The sequence below is a fragment of the Maniola jurtina genome, chromosome 27 (genome assembly GCF_905333055.1).
Source record: "Maniola jurtina chromosome 27, ilManJurt1.1, whole genome shotgun sequence".
Taxonomy (NCBI): domain Eukaryota; kingdom Metazoa; phylum Arthropoda; class Insecta; order Lepidoptera; family Nymphalidae; genus Maniola; species Maniola jurtina.
In genome coordinates this window covers 2,577,872-2,600,821 of record NC_060055.1, presented here as the reverse complement: position 1 = coordinate 2,600,821, position 22,950 = coordinate 2,577,872, and the positions used below count along the sequence as shown (strand labels likewise).

Sequence of the window (22,950 nt, the reverse complement as noted above, 5' to 3'; positions counted from 1 at the left end):
TTGAGCTATCGAGGCTATAATCTAATTGGTCTGCTAAACACATCTCCGCTCTGGTGGATACCGGACCTAAGGACCCCGGTTAGTTCGAAACTAGTCCTCTTCTAAAGGCATTTACCTACAGACGAGAGGCATTCATTTTTGACCTCTCTGGCACAGTGGGTAAGCGCTTTGGTCCTATTAGTGGGAGGTCCCGGGTTCGATTCCCGGCATGGGAAATCTCAAATTTTAATAATCACACTAATATTATAAAGGAGAAAGTTTGTATGCGTGTGTGTGTGTATGTTTGTTACTCCTTCACGCAAAAACTACTGGACGGATTGGGCTAAAATTTAGAATGAAGATAGATTAGCACATAGGCTACTTTTTATCCCGGAAAATCAAAGAGTTCCCATGGGAATTTTAAAAAACCTACATCCACGCGAACGAAGTCGCGGGCATCAGCTAGTAAATAATAATTTCTAAACGTTCTTTGGTCTATAGGGCGATTCAGAACACTTCGATTCGGTAAGTTATCGTTCGATAAGATATTGTAGTTTTCACTGAAAAATACATGATATCGAACGATAACTTACCGAATCGAGTGTTCTGAATCGCCCAGCTGGTCCAGGTCAGGGCCCTTTTTCTCCTATTTTGCAGCGTGGAAAAGCTCAGTGGAGTAACTCTAGCGCATTTCATACAAACGTAGTCTCATAAAGAGTGAATAGGCACCTTTTGGGCAGACGCGCTCCACCTTAGGCTGCATCACGTCCTGTTTGGTGTGATGGCAGGCCAATCGCAAGTATATATAGTTAAAAAAATACAAAAATGTCGTTCGTTCACGCCACGCAAGCAGTGGGCCATGTTTCATACAGTTCCATACATTACAACGCAATGGTACGCGCTACGTCAACGCTTACGCAGCCTGTGTGAACGAGCTCTTAGGGTTACTTGTCTTAAATGAAAAAAAAAAACAAGTATATTTTTAGATAAAGTTTATTAAGAACTTAAAGGGGTACGCTCTCTCCACGCATCTCGCCCATACAATCATAGTTACTCTGATTAATCTATTATTTTATTTTAATTTAAACTAAACCAAGTAATTTGTAGCCCTAGTGTAACTTTTCCAGTAAATCAACGAGAAATGTGCACTAGTAGTGATGGGCGATTCATTCGAATAACAATCGAATTATTCGATAACAATCGATTGTTTATCAAATCTTTGAAAAGAGCAACCGCCGAGTTTCTTGCTGGTTCTTCTCGGTAAGAAAGGCATTCCGAACCAGTGAAAGATGCTTTTAAAGACTCAAAAGTACTTGTAAAAGTCTAATAGAAAAATATTTTGAATTTGAATTTTCGATTGTTCAATTTCACTTAGCGCGCAGGTCCGAGTAGATTTTCGATTTATTCGTTCATTGGTAGACTTAACAAACGAATAAATCGAAAAGTCGAACTATTGAAGAACGGATTGTTTTTTGTGAAGACAGAAGAATCGATAATCGATTAATTCAAGTTCAATTAACAAGTTCAAAGTTCAATTGTTCGATTAATTCGATTTTTTTTGCAATAATCACCCATCGCTAATGTGCACTGGCGTAAATCTGACATCATAAAAAAGACTATACGTAACCCCAGTGTCACGTTTTTTACTCAAAAAGTTACACTACAGCCCGAGATATCGATATATCTCATTATAATCAAAGTCAAGAATAAAAACCAGTAATTGTCTTGAAACTTATGAATTAAAACGTCTATTTAAGAGTGCTCTCCTCGGTATCACGTGGTATTGCGTGAGATAATGCTATCTCAACCAACATTCACGGGTGGGACATAATCAAGAGCGAGGCGAGCGAGAAGAGATTTTAAGTTGATAAAATTTAAACTAAGTAATTAGGTTATGTAAGTAAGTTAAAGTTAATTATAAGTAATTTGAAGATTGATAAAATGTAAAGTATCAAAAATATAATACCAAAACATTGAATTGCGTGGTCGAAAAATCGCGCCTCTCGCTCTTTAGTATGGCCCACCTGGTAAAGCGAATGGAAATAGCATGCTCTCACACACAACCTGAGAACTATCGAGTAGGGTACACTGCGCGCAAAACAGGTTGTCCAATATGAACGCAGGGTGTATGACTGCGCATTGTACAAAAACAGATCCCAGCTTGTCTATGGCTGAAATCTATAAAGCACACTTTGACTTTGCTCTGACTTAAGATTGAGTTAAAACGAGACAGATTTATGTGAGAGATATAGCTCTGTCTCGTTTTAACTCTGTCTTAAGTCTAAGCAAAGGCAGAGCGCGCTCTATAGATCTCACCCTATGACCTGCGCAAACCGCTATGTTATAGTCAAACCGGCCGGCTTGGAGCTAATAGCCATAAAAGTTAACTAATTAGGTAAAATATTCCAAGTACGTACGTACACATTCAAAACGGTAACTTAACTGTTTACGTTAAGGTTCAAAGTCAAATACCGTAATAATAATTAATAATTAATATACGTATGGGCGTAAGCCCATAGTGCTTAGCACTTCGGATCGCATAGCTGTATGGAGGAGTAAAGAGTTGCATGGAAGGTTCTACAAGGCCTTAACTAGGCCGGATGTAGATTCCATAGCCTCTGTATCCTGGCTACAATTTGGGGACCTCTTTGGGGAAACCGAAGGTTTTATCTGTGCAATTATGGACGAAGTTATTAAGACTAATAATTACCGGAAACATATAATGAAAGATGGAACGCTTGACATTTGTCGTGCGTGCCATCTTCCTGGGGAATCCCTCAGACATATTGTTTCCGGTTGTTCTTATCTTGCTAACGGCGAATACTTACACAGACATAATCAAGTAGCCAAGATAATCCATCAACAACTTGCTCTTCAATATGGCCTTGTAGATACTGAGGTGCCGTACTATAGGTACGACCCAATGTCAGTTCTTGAAAATAGCAGTGCCCTGCTTTACTGGGATCGGTCGGTTATCACTGACAGGTATATTGTAGCCAATAGACCTGATATAGTGCTAGTTGACCGATCAGCGCGTCGAGCAATGATTGTTGATGTCACTATTCCACATGATGATAATTTAGTGAAAGCAGAAAAGGAAAAAGTATCGAAATACTTGGACCTGGCCCACGAGATTACCGCCATGTGGAGTGTTGACTCAGCGATTATTGTACCGATAGTTGTATCAGTCCACGGTCTTATTGCGAACAGTTTCGACCAACATCTTAAGAAACTGTCGCTTAACTGTTGGATCAAGGGTAAGATACAGAAGGCAGTGGTTCTTGAGACGGCACGCATTGTGAGGAGGTTCCTCACTCTGGAGCCCTGACCACTGGCGGCTTGGGTCCAACCCACCCTGTTGCCAGTGGGATCCATTTTATCATATTTTTATTCAATGGTTTTTTTTTCCGTTACTTAATTTTTTTGTTGTTTGTGTTATTTTATTTCTCTTTTGTTTCTGTTATTTATTGATTTTGTTGTTGATGTTATTTTATTTTTTGTTGTTTCTGTTATTTTTTCTGTGTTTCTGTTATTTTTTCTGTTTCTGTTATTTTTTCTGTGTTTCTGTTATTTTTTCTGTTGTTTCTGTTATTTTTTCTGTGTTTCTGTTATTTCTGTTATTTTTGCTGTGTTTCTGTTATTTTTTCTGTTGTTTTTGTTATTTTATTATTTGTTGTTTAAAAATAGGATAAAATGGGAAAAATAAATAAATGAGAGAAAAATTAGTCATAATTACAACAGATTTACTAAATATTTTACAACAGGGTTGCAACAAGCGACCGGAACTCGGAAGTCCGGAAATCCCGATTAGTCCCTTAGAACCGATAAAATAACCACGCGTTTATACCTACCTAAACTTAAATTAAAAATTATTGTTTATCTTGTTATTTGTTACATTATTATTATAAGTAGTGTGCGTGCAGTTATGATAGTGGCAATTTAAAAAAAAAACAACCTATTTGATAACCCTATGCAGTCCAAGAATTTCTTTGTTTGCGAGAAATATAATAAACTTTTAGCTTTAAACAAGTAGTCGTTAGGTTGAGTTTTACCCGCACGCATTAGGACTTATGACCGTTCAAAATATGAAACACTATTGTTAACAAGTGTAAATTAAAAATTTATAACACCCCTGACAAGTGAAGGTTACAGTAACTAGAAACGAGCTGATAACTTTCAAACGGCTGAACCGATTTTCTTGGATTATAGCTAAGAACACTCTCGATCGCCACCTTTCAAACAAAAAAAAAAACTAAATTAAAATCGGCTCATTAGTTTAGGAGCTACGATGCCACAGACATGCGTCAAACTTATAACACCCCTCTATTTAGGTCGGGGGTTAAAAAGTTTTATTGCTATTAGCCCTAAACCGGCCGTTAATGCCCGGTTCCTATAACCAAAAAACGATTCGTTTTTCTTACGGACAGTACTATTTACTACGAGGCGTAAGTCAAAACCGTTCCTATAAAAAACGTTTCGTAAGCTAAATTACCGATAGCTGCCTACGTACGGATGGGAGGGTAACGACTAACGAATAGTAAGACAAATGTATGTAGAAGACGGCTTGAGGTGTTCCTATAAAATAAAAGAAATGTCAACGAGCTGTCAAAGTTACGATTCGTTTGAAATTTGTTTACTGCCCGATATCGGCCGGTTGTGATGGGGTTGTGTTCTATTTTTGAGATTTGTTTCGCATATTTTGCGTTTTTACTGAAAATGTCTCGTTCAGATCGTGATTTGAGCGATTTGGTAATGTTGTCCGACTGGAATAGCTTTAATTCTGACGATGAAAGTGATGTTATTTTTAGTAGAAGGAACTACTCTCCTTGCTCGTTAGTATAGGGTTACTTTGTATGAGATCTACTAGTAATGCAACCTCGTCTTTCGTCATTGGCTTCTTCATTTTCTACAAATAAAAAAAATAAATATCAATTTTATTCCGTTCATGTGAATCATTTAGATTCGAAGAATACATCTATCTGTAATAGGTATAGAGGCTATAATTTTTAACAAAATTAATTTACTTACCAATACCACTAATATTTAAGTACCTATATAAATTTTCGGGTAAGTATACGGCACAATGTGTTATTAATTAGGGGAATATTATAAATTAAAATTATTAGCCGATGCCCGCGACTTCCCGAACTCTTTGATTTTCCGGGATAAAAAGTAGTTATATATAAAAAATATTTCAGTAGCCTATGTGCTAATCCAGGATATTATCTCCATTCGAAATTTCAGCCAAATCCGTCTAGAAGTTTTCGCGTGAAGGGATAACAAACATACACACACACACACACATACACACAAACTTTCGCCTTTATAATATTAATGTGATTTTATTAAAGTATCCTTGTAACAACAAAAATTCAAAACGCGAGTTGGTATGCTACGCTATGTTCCAACGAACCACAGTGGTCAAGATTGCGTTCCGTTCACGCGCCCCGAATGACAATTTTTTTTTCTTTCCAATAAAATAAAAAGATTTCTGCAACACCGAAATCATAGATTAAACTAAAAAAAGCATTTTTTCACACCATAACATCCACATGCTTAAAATAATAATAAAGAAATTATTTTTTATTGTAATTCAAAATATGCTTCATTGGTAGAACGAAACGTGATGAGTGTCGAGGGAGTGCTTCGGTAACGGGGATAACCAACATCTGGCCGTCTCAGGTAGCTGACCCAAAAATTTATAGGAACGGTATTTACGGTTCGTTACTCGTAACTCAAAAACGAATAGTAGCTTTTGTACAATAACGATTAGTTGATTATAGGAACCGGGCATAAGACTATACAACTTCATATTAGACGATCACTGTACTCTTAAAAAAACTCTACATTTTGTATACAGTCCACGATTTATAATTTAATAATAAACTTAGAAAAACTAAGAATGTACTTCAGTTTTCAACATGCATAATTTAACGAGGTTAAAAAAAAACAAGATCTATAAATATAAAGGTCCTATGTCTACTTTATGTTTTTTGTGCAAACATAAATCTATATGGAATATAGACAAGTATAATTCTCTATTATACAAACATAATATGTATACAGGGTGTGACGCAGAACGCTAGCGAAAAGTTCGGGTTATTATTATACTACCTAAACACAATCCAATGCCAATAACCATACTAAATAACTATGCCAAAAATACTAAATAATAATTAGTATATTTCGAATATTATTACTAAATAATATTTAAATATTTAGTATTTTTCGAACGCGTACTGTATTGCAAAACTCGTGTTAATGCCCCACCATCGCGGCATTGACTCCGAGTGGCCTATTTACGCAACGTTCATTGACTTCTAGCGTCACTCAGATGTTTTGTTTACAATATATTGTAGGCATTGACTCAGAGTGACCTATTTACGCAACGTTCGTTGACCTCTAGCGTCAGTCAGATGTTTTATCTGCATGTGAACTTTTCAAAAATACGTTTTTGCTAGCGTTCTGGCAACACCTTGTATATTATCTAGGTGCGTGCAAACAAACATACGTAATAAAACAGTTGGCGAAAATAGAATGCAGGACTTTTCATAATCTATTTTTAATTAAAAAAAAACACAAAAAAATGAGTTCTTTTCTCCGTTAGTTCTGTAATAGACATTGTTTGATAAAAATAATATGCTTATATAAATTTTTAACAACATAATATGAAAAATTGACCATTTGATTACTTTGTCACGCTTGGGTCAACGTAAACATTCAAACTAACAACATCATAATCAAGCCATTGTCGGGCCACTACTAAGAACGGGTCTCCTTTCAGATTAAGGGCTTAGGCTAAGTCTGCGTCGTCTGCCCAGTGCGGATTGCCAGACTTCACACACCTTTGAGACCATTATGGAGAACTCTCAGGCATGCACGTTTCCTCACAATATTTTCCTCCATCATCAAAGCAAGCATAAACTTCAAGGTCTATTTAACTGAAAATTGTTATAAAAAATAGTAAATCAACTCTATGGTCGACTATACTTAGGCATTTTTTTAATCAAAACTAACGTAAATCCAAACTCTCATAGGAAAAAAATGTTGAGGTCTGTTTTTTGTAAACACTTATTTCCGATTCACACCAATTGCGTATGCAGAACGTACACGCGACACTTGCTTGTGACGCGCGTGAACCCATAGACGTAACTTCACGAATTACGTCTACGTGAACGTTCACGTCACGCAAGCGGTATGCCATGTCTCATACAGTTCCATACATTACAACGCAATGGTACGCGCTACGTCTACGCTTACGCAGCCTGTGTGAACGAGCTAAGCCAATTTACAGATCAAAATTATTATGTACGTATTCCTATACATTTTCTGTTATGTAAAGTATTTTGAATATAAAATAATACATAACATGATCCATTTATATTATGTGAATTAAATTAAAACTACGTATTCAAGTAATCTGAATTTTTTTGTGGTCTACACTTGGTCTGACCCTTCTCATTCTAAGAGGAGACCCATGCTCAGTAGTGAGCCGACAATAGGTTGTTAATGATGGTGACAAAAAGAAATATCCATACATAATATTATTCGGTGTAGCGATGGGTGATTAATTATTGAAAAAAAAAAAAAAAACGACAATCGATTGTTCTATTTATACGATAGTTTCTTCATACAATCACATAAATCGAACCATCGAGTGTAGCGCACGGCCTGGAACGAATAAATCGAAAATACATACAAAATACAGTAGTATTTCGATTAAATCATCCCAGCCCATTCTAAGTTACAATTGAACAATAGAAAACAATCGCTTAGTTTCCGATTGTTCAATTGTTATTCGATTCGATTGTTACCGAATAATAACAACAATCGAATGATTTGATTGTTTCTCAAATGAATCGAATAACAATCGAAGAATCGAAAATAATCGCTTTAAGATAGTTTAATTATTATTAGATTGTTATAGGATAACAACAATCGAATAATTCGATTGTTTTTTTTTTTTTTAATGAATCGCCCATCGCTAATTCGGTGTAAAGCCGCCTTGCACCGCATATCAAGTCCTTACAGTCCTATAAAGTGTTTACATTGTCGGCCATCTTGAGGTGTTAATTCAGACGTCCAAAGTTCGCACGCCCGGTGTCACCTGTATGAAAAGATATGAAAAAATTAGTAAGTACAGCTTTACCTAACATTTTTTTTTTAATTCACTATAGGTAAGCGCTTGACCACAATCACACCTGATGGAAAGTGATGATGTGGTCTAAGATGGGACGCGTTTACCTAGAAGGTGCCTATTCACTCTTGTTTTAAAGATACCCGGATTGTAATTGGTAGGAAACACAGGTCGCGGAAGAGTATTCCAAACCTTAGCCATGCGTATTTTTACAGCTACGCCAATGTACCTGCGCAGAAATCTTATTTTTAAATGGCGCGAAAATGGCGCCGATTCTGTAGTCTAAATATTTTAATCTAGGGTATATAATCTATCTCCGTTCCGAATTTCAGCCAAATCCGTTCAGTAGCTTTTACGCGAAAGAGTAACAAACATACACACATACGTACACACAAACTTTAGCCTTTATAATATTAGTTTGATTTCAGTCTCTATTGAGGTATCTTCATTTCTTCATTATCTTTATCGTCGATATGACTAAGTCAATACGGACATAGAAGTGAAGAATGAATAGAAATAACACTTATTCGTTCTTCACTTTCATGCTGTAGCAACTTAAGTGAAGGGAAAAATCTGAAAACCGTAAATTTATGGTTACATCGCCCAAAAGATATTAGAAAGCGTTATTATAATAAAATATCACAGTCAATTTTAGACTTGCCTTTACACAAGTTTAAAAAATCTATCAAAAGTATGCTCCTGAAAAAAGCTTATTATACGTATTATACAATCGAGGATTATGTAAATGACAAAAAAGCTTGGATTTGACTCGCTCCAGCAATACACGGGGGCTGCAATTGCTTGTATAGTACAGTATGGCATATTATTGTAAATTGAACACTTGAAAAGAGCAACCGCCGAGTTTCTTGCTGGTTTTTCTCGGTAGGAACGGCATTCCGAACCAGTGGTAGATTATTTTGACGATCCAAAAGAACTTGTAAAAGTTTTATTGAATAAAAATATTTTGAATTTGAATTTCTTGTACAATGGTATGGAATCATTCGTGTGTGAGTCCGACTCGCACTTAGCCGGTTTTATTCAATCAATCAATTTATTGCAAATTTGGGTTATATACATTGGTCTTAATCTAAGCTTATAATAAGTAAAACCTTTAGCCTTATGGCATGCAATATTTTACAAAATTACAGTAATCAAATAGAATACAAGTGTAAATTAAAAATTTATAACACCCCCGACAAGTGAAGGTTGCAGTAACTAGAAAAGAGCTGATAACTTTCAAACGGCTGAACCGATTTTCTTGGATGATAGCTAAGAACACTCTCGATCAAGCCACCTTTCAAACAAAAAAAAAATTAATTTGAAATCGGTTCATTCGTTTAGGCGCTACGATGCCACAGACAGATACACAGATACACACGTCAAACTTATAACACCCCTCTTTTTGGGTCGGGGGTTAAAAATGAAATATAATGTCTAATAATAAAAATTGAAATATAATGTCTAATAATAATTAATTCTTCATTATCTTAATTGTCGACATGGCTCACGGCCGTATTCACAAACGTTACTATGAGGTCTCGCAGTGCGCTCGAACGCATAGTGTGGGTTCCACCAATCAGATCATTGTAAATTGACGTGACACAGTCATCTGATTGGTGGAACCGACACTGTGCGTTCGAGCGCACTATGAGACCTCATAGTAACGTTTGTGAAGGACTTCGTCTGTGGTGGAGTTTGTTGGCGCGCGTGTTGTGCCTTTTTGGAGTGTTTTTTTGTTAGAAGTGGCCGGTTTTTGTGTTCTGCTGGTGTTTATTGGTTGTGGAACTGACTGGGAAGCGCTCTAAAGGGGCGCCGCGTGTATGTCGGCGGGCGCCGGCACAGACGGAGTCCATACTTATACATATAGTTTCCATAACTTGTAAGTAGCTACCTTGACATTGGCTAATTAGTGTAAAGCCAGACGAGAGGGGAAAAAAACGTTTGTGAATACGGGTGTAAGTCAATACGGACATAGAAGTGAAAAATGAATAGATATGGCTAAGTCAATACGGTCATAGAAGTGAACAATGAATAGAAATAACACTTATTCTTTGTTCACGTCCATGCTGCAGCAACTTTAGTAACCCAAATTAGGTCATCTTCCATCTTCTTTTTAGGGTTCCGTTTCATTATTCATTCTTCACTTCTATGCAGCAACAGCAGTAGATGGTACGGAACCCTCCATGTGCGAGACCGTCTCGCACTTGACCGGTGTTCTTCATTCTCTTAGTTGTCGATATGGCTAAGTCAATACGGACATAGAAGTGAAAAATGAATAGAAATGACACTTATTCGTTCTTCACTTCTATGATGCAGCAACAGCAGCACACTGGTACGGAACCCTCCGTGTGCGAGACCGACTCGCACTTGACCGGTGTTCTTCATTCTCTTAGTCGTCGATATGGCTAAGTCAATACGGACATAGAAGTGAAAAATGAATAGAAATGACACTTATTCGTTCTTCACTTCTATGATGCAGCAACAGCAGCACAATGGTACGGAACCCTCCGTGTGCGAGACCGACTCGCACTTGACCGGTGTTCTTCATTCTCTAAGTCGTCGATATGGCTAAGTCAATACGGACATAGAAGTGAAAAATGAATAGAAATGACACTTATTCGTTCTTCACTTCTATGATGCAGCAACAGCAGCACACTGGTACGGAACCCTCCGTGTGCGAGACCGACTCGCACTTGACCGGTGTTCTTCATTCTCTTAGTCGTCGATATGGCTAAGTCAATACGGACATAGAAGTGAAAAATGAATAGAAATGACACTTATTCGTTCTTCACTTCCATGCTGCAGCAACTTTAGTATCACAAATTAGGTCATATTTCTTTTCGTTTTAGGGTTCCGTATCTCGTGAAAAAAAGGATAACATCATTGTTTGTCCGTCTGTCGAGACAAGGGAATCTAAACCAATAAGGTACTTCCCATTTACCTAGAATCATGAAAGGTAGGTAGCAATTTATTATAGCACAATAACAATAATATATATAATTTTGTGAAGAATTTTTTTTTTCTGTTATTTTTTCTGGTGTTTTTGATATTTTAGTGTTTATTGTTTTTGTTATTTAATTTTTTGTTATTTTTGAACATTTTTTAAAAAAGGGCAAAACGTGCAAAATAAACAAATGAGAGATAATATATTATAAGGTTTAATTTAAATGTACATAGCTTATTTTTCTAATCCTATTTTCTTCGTATTATCTTATTTAAAAAAAAGGTGGGTATCATTCAGTGTTAGACACTGATAGAGATAATGTACAGACATATACATAATCACACTAATATTATAAAGGAGAGAGTTTGTTTGTATGTATGTGTGTGTGTGTGTGTGTGTATGTTTGTTACTCCTTCACGCAAAAACTACTGGACGGATTGGGCTGAAATTTAGAATGGAGATAGATTATACCCTGGATTAGCACATAGGCTACTTTTTATCCCGGAAAATCAAAGAGTTCCCACGGGATTTTTAAAAACCTACATCCACGCGAACGAAGTCGCGGGCATCAGCTAGTATAATAATAACGCTAAGTTCTTGCTTGCGTTCTAGTAACACCCTGTATCGTATAGCAGTGTCTGTACCTCTCCGTTCGCCCACTGTGGTGGACTGTATATATGATAGCATCCTCTGTGAGTGCGGGCGTGTGTTATAACTTGGACTTTCTTTTGGTCGAATGGAGATAGATTATACCCTGGATTAGCACATAGGCTACTCTTTATTCCGGAAAATCAAAGAGTTCCCACGGGATTTTTAAAAACCTACATCCACGCGAACGAAGTCGCGGGCATCAGCTAGTATAATAATAACGTTAAGTTCTTGCTAGCGTTCTAGTAACACCCTGTATCGTATAGCAGTGTCTGTACCTCTCCGTTCGCCCACTGTGGTGGACTGTATATATGATAGCATCCTCTGTGAGTGCGGGCGTGTGTTATAACTTGGACTTTCTTTTGGTCGAATGGAGATAGATTATACCCTGGATTAGCACATAGGCTACTCTTTATCCCGGAAAATCAAAGTGTCCCCACGGGATTTTTAAAAACCTACATCCACGCGAACGAAGTCGCGGGCATCAGCTAGTATAATAATAACACTAAGTTCTTGCTTGCGTTCTAGTAACACCCTGTATCGTATAGCAGTGTCCGTACCTCTCCGTTCGCCCACTGTGGTGGACTGTATATATGATAGCATCCTCTGTGAGTGTGGGCGTGTGTTAAAACTTGGACTTTCTTTTGGTCGGCGACCGCGGAGGCGGATCAGTCTTCTTGCTCTGGAAACAAAATAAAAGAAAAAGGTCAAGCGCGAGTCGGAATTGCACACAAGGGTTCCGTACCATCGTACAATAACACTTTTTTTTTAGGGTTCCGTAACTCAAAAGGAAAAACGGAACCCTTATAGGATCACTTTGTTGTCTGTCTGTCCGTCGTGTCTGTCAAGAAACCTATTGGGTGCTTCCCGTTGACCTAGAATCATGTTTGGCGGGTAGGTAGGTCTTATAGCACAAGTACAGGAATAAATCTAAAAACCGCGAATTTGTGTTTACATAATTAAAAAAAAAAAATTTTTTTTCAATCGTTTCAATTTTCAAAGTAAGATAACTATACCAAGTGGGGTATCATATGAAAGGGCTTAACCTGTAAATTGTAAAACAGATTTTTATTTATTTTTATAGATAATAGTTTTTGATTTATCGTGCAAAATGTTGAAAAAATACGACTGTACTGTACTGTACTACTGACGGGGGGGGGGGGGGGGGGGGGGGGGGGGTGTGTGGTGGTGGTGGTGGTGTTTGTTAATTTGGCTGTGAAACTAGCACTTATATTCGAGAATTTTTACTATACTGCTTATTTTAAATGCTTATCCATACTAATATTATAAATGCGAAAGTGTGTCTGTCTGTCTCTGTCTATCTGCTACGTTTTCACGGCCCAACCGCTGAACCGATTTTAATGAAATTTGGTGAAATTTGTAACTTGGGATACATCCCGGGGAAGGACATAGGCTACTTTTTATCCCGGAAAATCAAAGAGTTCCTACGGGATTTAAAAAGAATACCGAAATCCATAGATTTTTCAAATGATTTTTACAAAGATTTAGTACTGTTTCATACCTCTCTCGATCTCTTCGCCCTAGGCTCATCCTCTGTCTTATCTTTCTCTTCTTTCTTGTCTTCTTTATCACTCTTCTCCGTGCTCTTCTCTTTTTCTACTTCTTTTGAACTCTCCTTCGAACTCTCCTTTTTCTCTTCTTCGACTGAACTCTCTTTTTTGGAATCATCTGTACTCTGCTCAGATTTGTCTGGAGTTTTTTCTTTCGCGTCACTTTCTTTTACCTCGGTGTCATTTTTATCTGTAGAATTTTTATCTTTGTCTTTAGAACTTTTATCTTTTGTAACTTTATCTTTATTATTATCTTTACTTTTGTCGTCCTCTTTATTTGCTTTGCTGTCTTTGGTGTTTTTCTTATCTTTTTTATCTTTTGCCACTTCTGTCTCCTCTGCGTCATTTTCATTTGATTCTTTTGAATCTTTATCTTTAGTTTGTTCGTCTTGGTTCTGTTCTGAGGTTTTGTCTGCTTCTGTTTTCTCTTCTGTGGCCGGTGTTACTTCTTCTTCTTCTTTGTCCTTCTCTTCTGGTTTATTTCTAGAAGATTGTCGTTTCGCTGGTGTTTTTACTGGTGTATTATTCAGAGCTTTCTTTGCTTTTGCTAGAATAAAGTAAAATACAGATATTATAAAATTATATTAACTATTTTTGTTTTTTTTTTTTAGTATTTTTCGTATTACATTCATTAAATTTTATCTATGACAAAAATATGACTTTCTTTTATACCTGGCGTAGTTTTAGGTTTTTTTGCCTCCTCTTGTTCCTCTGCCTTCTCCTTCTCGGTTTCTTCTGCAGTTTCCTTTTCCTTTTTTTCCTCTTCATTGGCTGCTTCCACCGAAGCTTTCATAGTGTGAGATGTTGGCGTAGACAATTCTATGACGAAGACATAATAATTATTATTAAAACTTTTATGATAGTGTCTTTACATACACTTCAAGGAAATATCTGGAAAAATCTGGTTAAAAAAAAAATTCTCATTCTCACCTAAAGGATCGTGCACGATTTCTAGAACTTCTTCAGTTGTGAGTTTCTCCGTCGCCTTCTTGAATTGTGCGACTCGTTCCGTGAAGAATTCCCAGAAGGAAAGACCTTCTGGCGTTGGGAACAATTTCTGTAACAAAATACTAAGTACAATCCATTTTAATATTATAAATGCGGAAGTGTGTCTGTCTGTCTGTCTGCTACATTTTCACGGCCCAGCCGCAGAACCGATCGAAATCCTCTAGTATCAAATAATATTATCTTTGTAAGATGTAGTACTACTTATAAGTTTACTAATTTTTCTTTGTGCACCATCCCACGCTGTGGTCAGTTAATTCTTTTACCAAAGGTTGCTTGTAAGAGGTTACTTTAGAAATAAAGCCGCCTTTGCATCCTTATGTATAAATTCCTTCTGTGTGTTCTGTATATTATGTATGTTTGTGTGTGCAATGAAGAATTAAAAAAAAAATTAAGTTAGTTTCTTGTTTATCTATCTAAGATGTGATATCCCAGTGGTTGGGACGTCCGCCTCCTAATCGAAGGTCGGGGGTTCGATTCCGGGCACGCACCTCTAATTTTACGAGTTTTAACGCACATAGCGTTTTAAATAATTTAACATCACTTGCTTCAACGGTGAAGGAAAACATCGTGAGGAAACCTGCATGCCTGAGAGTTCCCATAATGTTCTCAAAGGTGTGGCCAGCAAGGCACACTATAGCCTAATCCCTCCTCCTTCTGAGAGGAGGCCCATGCTCAGTAGTGGGCCGACAATGGCTGATCATGATGATGATGTTAGTTTGAATGAGCGAAGCGAGCGCAAAACTTTTCTCCAATTCTACTTTACCTTCAAGTTATTGTAGACGGTGTCAGCTTGCTTGCGTATCTTGTGCGCCTGTTGGCTAAACTGTAAGGCCGCGCTCTCACTCAGTTCCCACGACGGCGTGTTCCCCACGTACGCGCGCATGCGCTTTATTGTCTCCAGTGTGGACGGGTGTTTTAGCAGCATTAGCGGTTTTATGTTTAGTTCTGTAACAAAAGTAATAAACATCCATATTAATCTATATCCACACTATCCATACATACTAATATTATAAATGCGAAAGTGTGTCTGTCAGTCTGTCTGCTAACTTTTCACGGCCCAATAGCTAAACCGATTTGGATGGAATTTTGTACAGAGGTGGCTTGCATCCCGGAAATTGATAGAGACAACTTTTATCCCGGAAATTGATAGAGGCAACTTTTATCCCGGAAAATAAAGTAGTAAAAAGTCGCGGGTATCATCTAAATTACAACAAATTCACGGTTTTCGGATTTATTCTTTTACTTGTGCTACCTACCTGCCTTTCGTGATCCTAGGCCAACAGGAAGTACCCTATAGGTTTTCTTTATAGACACGACAGACGGACGGACAACAAAGTGATCCTATAAGGGTTCTGTTTTTCTTTTAAGGTACGGAACCCAAAAAAAACCAATCCAAACTCACCCATTAGTTCGTCCATAAGTTTAAGACACAACTCAGTATCAGCTTTCTCTAAGCAAAGGCATGTCTTTATCTTGGTATCCAATTCCATGAGCTTCATTTCTACTTTCAGGTACTGTACGCGGGATTTCTTCTCTTCTGTAACAAAAACATCCACAAATTCTATTACAACTAATCCCTTGACTAAGATCTCACCTGATGTTAAGTGATGATGCAGTCTAAGATCGAAACGGGCTTGGAGGGGGCAATTTTTTTTAAATTAAAAAGAATATTAGCCATGCTAATCATGACTAATACTCCCTTTTCCCCACCAATTAAGCGTAAAGCTTGTGCCAGAAGTGGGTACGACAATAGTGCAACGGGTGGGGTTTGAACCGCCGACCTTTCGGAATTCAGTTCGCTCCTCAACCGTTGAGCTATCGAGGCTCTAAATGTCTAATTCATAAAACTAATGTTTTATGAATTGCCCTTTGTTGGTGTCCACACGGCATTAGACGGTAGCGTTTAAATGAAATTATTTAAAATGTATTCTAGCAACATTGCACAGTTAGTAATAAAAATAAATCCACATTTTTTTATCTGTGGTTGGTCACCAATTTCTTTATTCACCCCCTTTCGATTTAGTTTACGTCATTTTTATAACACATACTAAAGACACTTGAAATTATTATAAAGTAAAGTGTGATACGACCTCATCAATTTTTCAATTTTCTAGTTTCCTATATAGTTTATTTACGCACGAATTTGCCTCAAAATTTGCCCTAAAATAGAGATTTTTCAAGTGTCCATAACTTTCAAAATAAATATAATTTGACTAAATTTATTATTTTAGAGTGTAGATAATGAAGAGATAGGTCCTTTACAACAAATAATAGAATAATAATAGGCGTTATAGATTTGTATGTAGAAGCGTGTAAGAAGGAACCACCTTAATCCTCAAGTTCTGTGCAAATCTGTGTAGAATTTGATATCTCTGTGCGCGAGCTAAGATAAATACATACCCGTTTCTCTGTCCTTGTCTAACGTAGCTTTTTCCTCGTCAGTCAAATTGAGGTCCATTACTAACTGTCCCATTACTGAATGAGGGCTTATGTGCCCCTTTTCTGAAAAAAAAAAAACACAATTTTATTAAGATATCCCACCTTAGGCCACATCATCACTTGCCATCAGGTGTAATCATGGTCAAGCAACTTCCACAACTTCATTCGCGTTGATGTAGCTTCTATAACCATCCATAATCTATCCACGGAAAAAAGTTAATATATGGCACTTTCTGTTACGTAATCCCATACAAGTGACAGAGACAAAAATCTCAGTGAGCGTTAACCATTTTGTGTAACCAACCAATCACAAACGAAACTGTTTTCGAATTGAATTTCGAATGTTTTTAAAAACATGTTACGAGGTTGATTGTTGCCTCAAAATCGTTAAACCCAGTGAGATTTTTGTGTCATTTTAAGCAATTGTTCAAGCTCTTAATATTAGGAGATGGTTTAGAATAAAGTCATAACACCACTTACTGATGATGCAGTCTAAGGTTCATTGATGAACCAATTGTGTGGCGCCGTTGCCTCATTTCCTACCACCAATAAATCCCCCACTGCGCAGGTACAAGGTCGCAGATCTTTTTTCATAAAACAAACTGTAATAGCTTACCTAATTGTGATTTGAGTGTCAAAGCATTGCTAGCAGCTTGTTTGTCCCACTGTAGCCTAGCAGCTTCGTTTTTAAAGCTGTTAGGTCGCGACTGGAATAGCTTAATACCAATATACTGCCCCATTGGTAGATAGGCGATTATAATGTTCTCCTTTTCCGGATCGTCTGTTGTAAAGAAAAAAGTCGCATCAAAATCGTATCATCCGTTTAGGAGCTATAACGCCACATAGACATTAAAACAACTTCCCCTTGTGTTGTAAGAGACTCAAGTCTATCATCCATGAGTTTTAATACACTGAATATTAGGGTTCCGTACCCGAAGCTTGCCAATGGAGCCCTATTACTAAGGGTGGGATCTATAAACCGCACTCAGACTTTGCTTAGACTTAAGCCAGAGTTAAAACGAGACATGTATATCTCTCACATAAATCTGTCTCGTTTTAACTCAATCTTAAGTCTGAGCAAAGTCAAAGTGCGCTTTATAAATCTCACTCTAAGACTCCGCTGTCTGTCTTGAAAATGCAAATTTTCAAGTAACGTAACGAAAATCATAATAAATTAAACAACTAAAATAATTTATATTTATTTTTAATTTTTTAATAAAATTTTACATCAAACAAGCATTAGTCAAACACTACATAATTATGTTAATTCTTCATTTTTAAACGAATCTTGTTATCGTTCGGATACATTTTCAAAATCTTCGAAACGACATCACTAGTGTCTGATGTTTTTTCAAAGTTACCTATTTGTTTGATATAATCCGAATATTTAACATTCAAACCCTTATCACCAAGTTCAGTAGACATTGCTACTATTTTATCGAATTTCTTCATACATTTCCCGCCCTTAAATAGATTTAAAAAAACATCACCAGTGGGTATTTTATAATCGACACTTTGGTTGAATTCAATATTATTATTTTTATCTATATCAATGCAATCTGTACTATATAAAGAACCTTCTATCTGGTTTTGACATTTAAAAGACCCATCCTCTACTTGGCTTTGGATATTTTCACTTTTCAAATCAAGATTTGTATAAATTTTGTAATTATCAGAATTAAATGAAAGTATTGTATTTTTCGATTCTTGAGACATTTTTGCTTGTTCTTGTGACATTTTTGGTTGTTCTTGTGAATAGTCTTCGGTAAATAAAGCTTGAGAAACATTTTCGGTTTCAACGTCATTCAGTAAATTTAAAGAACCTAATAAAAGTCCATCTAAACTGAACGTGGTATTTGAATTATTATGTGTTCTTTTTTCAAATCTTTTTTCGATTATGTCAGTAATACTAGAACGTTCTATATTTAAATCGTCGATTTCCATAGGACTTTGTAGAAGATTTGTATGTGTGAAAATTTGTTTTTCTACTAAATTATGTTGTATGGGTATTTTTGTATTTATTGTACTATTCTTTACAGGTGGTGTAAATTTCTTACTTCTTTTAGCTACGGATGTGATTGTTTTCTGGCTAAGTAAAGTAGATTCATCTATCGGAATCTTACCTGAAAGATTATGAAAAATAATCATAAAACTAATATTGGAAACTAACGTTTTTGAATAGTACCTAAACCATCAAATCTTGCTAGTTTTAAGTCAATCTCAATAAAGAATATTTTAAGTTTTGATAAATTGTATAGCTAATTATTCCTATTAATTGTGTAAATAAAACATACCTAATTCCGTTTTATAACTTTTTCCTTCAATAATATTAGTATCATTGTCTGAAGTATTCAAAATTCCCACTAAATTTGAATCATACTGACTGAAAATATCTTCGTCAAACAGATCTAATTCAGTGTTTAAACTGTCCATATTTATTTGTAACTTATTATTTCAATTTTATAATTAATTTTAAAGCTTTTATGTACTTATGTACAATATTAATACAATAAACAAATTGTAGACTTCGTATGTTTCGCGCTAATAAAATGACCACAGATATTATTTCGTTTTCTTTTTTTTTATAATCTATGAGGCAAACAGCCTAAAGTCATACAGCCATGTCAGGTTTAATTTTTTTTTATAAAGCTATCTTTAGGCTGTGCCACAGCTAGTGGAACTAAACTACTGAAATAAAACAATTTTCCTATATCGTATTGCTTTTTTATGTGTATCTTGTTAACATTTTTTGGATTCGACGTTTTTTTTTATTTCTTCGAACTTTGCAACCTAGAAATAAGTCATGCGCTACTAACTTTTTTTTAAAGTTAATAAAGTAGTGAGCACATTACTGTTTTTATCTTACCTGGTGTAAAAGGCTCTTTCAAATCTTCGAGATCTCCCTGTAAAAGAAAATAGATGCTTAGCTTTACTAACAATCTATTTTTAAAAGGTTTTTAAACTTTAGTTTTCCTTAGATTGCTTAAAACCTTTAGAAACCTCAGAGAAACGCATAAATAACGGGAGGTTGTGGGTTCGATCCCGGGCACGCACATCTAACTTTTCGGAGTTATGTGCGTTTTATGCAATTAACTATCACTGCTTTGACGGTGAAGGAAAACATCGTGAGGAAACCTGCATGCCTGAGAGTTCTCCGTAAGGTTCTTAAAGGTGTGTGAAGTTTGCCAATCTGCACTGGGCCAGCGTGGTAGACTATGGCCTAAACCCTTCTCTTTCCGAAAGGAAACCAGTCCTCAGTAATGGGCCAGTTATAGGTTGATCATGATCATGATCATTTGTTTTCTTACTTTTCCAAAAAAATACAATGACATTGAGCCAATTCACTATTGGCCAGCGAGGTGGACTATTCGCCTAAGCCTTCCTCACTCTGAGAGGACCCCTGTTCTGTAGTGGGCCGGTTGTTGATGATGACGAGTATAATCCAACCTACCTGTGTGACAGCATTGAAATGTTTGATATTCTTGTCTTTATCTTTTTCCTTGCTTTCCTTTTCTTTGTTTTCTTTATCTTTTTCCACTGGCGACGCGCCGCGGCGTTTCTTGGGAGCCGGCGATGGTAGGGTGGTGTTTTCCTCAGTATGTTCGTCTATGTATCTGTAAAAATATTAAAGTTTCGTTTACTTGCATTATTTCTATGTTTTATTGCTATGTCTAGCACGGGAATGAAATCTCACTTCACACCAATATTATAAAGGTGAAATGTTGTGCGTATGTGTGTATGTTTGTTACTCTTTCACGCAAAAACTACTGGACGGATTTGGCTGAAATTTGGAATGGAGATAGATTATACCCTGGATTAACACAGGCTACTTTTTATCCCGGAAAATCAAAGAGTTCTCACAGGATTTTTAAAACCTATATCCACGCGAACGAAGTCGCGGGCATCAGCTAATATTTAATACATCCAAAATAAAGTGTTCATAAATTATGAACGGAACCCTAAAACAGCGAGGCCCAGCTCAACGGTTTTCATTTTTTTATTATGTTTGTTTGATATATTAAATAATGTAAGTCATAATCGCAAATCAGGTTCATACTTTGGAACCTTATTTCGGCAATGACTAGGTTTACTTTAGGATTTTGTAAAACAGTAGTTATATCTAGAAAACCACTGCTGTAAATAAATCCATACTGATATTACAAATCCATACTAATATTTTAAATGCGAAAGTGTGTCTGTCTGTCTGTCTGCTACCTTGTAAACGGCCAAACAGTTTAAAAGATTTTGACGAAATTTGGTACAAAATTAGCTTATATCCCGGGGACGGACATACGCTACTTTTTATGCCAAAACAAACAGTTCTCACGGGATCTTTATAAACCTAAATCCATGTGGAAGAAGTCGCGGGCATCCTCTTGTACGAAAATAGGTCTGTCAATACTCTATTTGCTACCTTTTCACAACACATCCGCTTATATGACTATGACGTTTGAAACAGAGATAGCTGCCATCCCAGAGATGCTTTTATCCTGAAAATCAAACGAGTTCCCATACAATTTGAAAAACCTAAATCCACGCGAACCAAGTCTAGTGATTATTTCTTATGAAAAAAAAATACGGACCGAATCGGGAACCAGATCCTTTTTTGAATCGGCTGAAGATGAATGTTTCTCTGACCTATGTATTCGCGTATCGTTCATCCGATTGCAATGAAACTTTGTACAATTGTTGTCGGCACTTACGGGAAGGTTTCTGACCAACAACGTACACTAATATTTAAAAAAATGCTTCTTTTTTTCTCTCTTGTCTGGCTTTACAAAGATTAGCCAATGTCAAGTTTGTAGTTATTTGTAACAAGTTAGAGAAACTTTACAAGTATGGACCCTGTCTGTGCCGGCGCTCGCCGACACACGCACGGCACCCCCTTAGAGCGCTTTCCAGTCAGTTTTAACAAAAAAAAAAAACACTCCAAAAAGGCAGAGCACGCCCGCCAGCTAACACCAACACAGACGAAGTCTAAATGTTTCTTTCTTACCTTTTGGGACGTATCTTTCTCCCGCTTCTACTGACAACTAACTCCTCTTCTTTCTTCTCATCCTCTTTGGCTTCTTCCTTGCCTTCTTCGTCTTTTTTGCCTCGACCGCGCGGGGTCTTGGCTTCTTTAGCTTTTGGAGTAGCTGGGGTCTTAGCTGTAGATTTTCGGCCGGCTTTGGCTTGCTGAAATAAAACATGAATATAAAAAATGGGTCAAGTGTGAGTCGGATTGGAACATGAAGGGTCCGTAGCATCGTACAAGAAATAAGATATTCTAATTTTATTTTCATGGCGGCCAGCACTAGGCTGGTTTTTTAGCATTCCAAACAAGAAGTGTATCAATGGGTCCCAATTACTAAGCCTCAACTGTCCGTCCGTCCGTATGTTTGTCTGTCTGTCTGTCTGTCAGCTGTCTGTAACTCGTAAACCGTAATAGAAAATTTTCACAGAATGTGTAGGTATTTCTATTGTAGCTATAACAACAAATAATAACAAGTGTAAATTAAAAATTTATAACACCCCCACAAGTGAAGGTTACAGTAACTAGAAAAGAGCTGATAACTTTCAAACGGCTGAACCGATTTTCTTGGATTATAGCTAAGAACACTCTTGATCAAGCCACCTTTTGAAATAAAAAACCAAATTAAAATCGGTTCATTACTTTAGGAGCTACGATGCCACAGACAGATACACAGATACACACGTCAAACTTATAACACCCCTCTTTTTGGGTCGGGGTTAAAAAATGCTTGAAATAAAATTCAGCCTACCTTTCCTTCGTCAATAACTAAAGCACCAGTTTCATCAGAGTCCTCAATTCCGGTATCATTCTGTGTCGACTAAAAGCAAAATAAAACAAAAACAAAATCAATTGCAAGGAAAATCTAAAAAGCCTTTAAAAAACCGGCCAAGTGCGAATCAGACTCGCGCACCGAGGTTTCCGTACTCGGGTATTTTTCCGATATTTTGCACGATAAATCAAAAACTATTGTACATAAAAATAAATAAAAATCTGTTTTAGAATGTACAGGTAAAGCTCTTTCATTTGATACCCCACTTGGTATATTTATCTTATTTTGAAAATTGAAACATTATAATTTTTCTTTCTTTGATGTAACTACAAATTCACGGTTTTCAGATTTATTCCTTTACTTGTGCTATAAGACCTACCTTCTACCTTTAATGATTCTAGGTCAACGGGTAGGTACCCTATAGGTTTTCTTGACAGA

General features: G+C 36.6%; 2 protein-coding genes across 4 annotated transcripts in view; both read right to left on the bottom strand.

The window, feature by feature from the left end:
• The window catches only part of LOC123878983 (PC4 and SFRS1-interacting protein-like), a 38,846-nt gene that overhangs the window by 8,688 nt on the left and 7,208 nt on the right, over positions 1 to 22,950 (bottom strand). Inside the window, exons 5-18 of one of the 3 annotated variants that reach the window (XM_045926432.1) lie at positions 22,492 to 22,560; positions 21,723 to 21,904; positions 20,178 to 20,340; positions 19,593 to 19,629; positions 17,343 to 17,507; positions 16,688 to 16,789; positions 15,690 to 15,824; positions 15,051 to 15,232; positions 14,210 to 14,336; positions 13,952 to 14,098; positions 13,231 to 13,826; positions 12,301 to 12,390; positions 11,980 to 12,021; positions 8,028 to 8,077 (exon numbers count right to left, since the gene is read on the bottom strand). In XM_045926432.1, the coding sequence (XP_045782388.1) occupies positions 12,334 to 12,390; positions 13,231 to 13,826; positions 13,952 to 14,098; positions 14,210 to 14,336; positions 15,051 to 15,232; positions 15,690 to 15,824; positions 16,688 to 16,789; positions 17,343 to 17,507; positions 19,593 to 19,629; positions 20,178 to 20,340; positions 21,723 to 21,904; positions 22,492 to 22,560 (1,962 nt within the window). In that variant the 3' untranslated portion in view covers positions 8,028 to 8,077; positions 11,980 to 12,021; positions 12,301 to 12,333. Of the gene's footprint in view, positions 1 to 7,279; positions 8,087 to 11,979; positions 12,022 to 12,268; positions 12,391 to 13,230; positions 13,827 to 13,951; positions 14,099 to 14,209; positions 14,337 to 15,050; positions 15,233 to 15,689; positions 15,825 to 16,687; positions 16,790 to 17,342; positions 17,508 to 19,592; positions 19,630 to 20,177; positions 20,341 to 21,722; positions 21,905 to 22,491; positions 22,561 to 22,950 lie in introns of those variants that run through there. The other 2 variants (XM_045926431.1, XM_045926430.1) reach the window with 2 other exon arrangements.
• LOC123878991 lies at positions 17,927 to 19,586 on the bottom strand. The gene is made up of 2 exons (XM_045926446.1): positions 19,021 to 19,586; positions 17,927 to 18,849 (listed from the first exon to the last, which is right to left on the bottom strand). The coding sequence occupies exons 1-2, from the start codon at positions 19,157 to 19,159 to the stop codon at positions 17,990 to 17,992; spliced, it is 999 nt and encodes a 332-aa protein (XP_045782402.1). The 5' UTR covers positions 19,160 to 19,586; the 3' UTR covers positions 17,927 to 17,989.

Bases quoted from the DNA above. Each gene is read 5' to 3' on its own strand.
- LOC123878991 (XM_045926446.1), bottom strand. From the start codon at position 19,159: ATGGACAGTTTAAACACTGAATTAGATCTGTTTGACGAAGATATTTTC. The intron at 18,850-19,020 runs GTATGTTTTATT...ATAATCTTTCAG, and splicing joins AAGTTATAAAACGGAATTAG to GTAAGATTCCGATAGATGAA.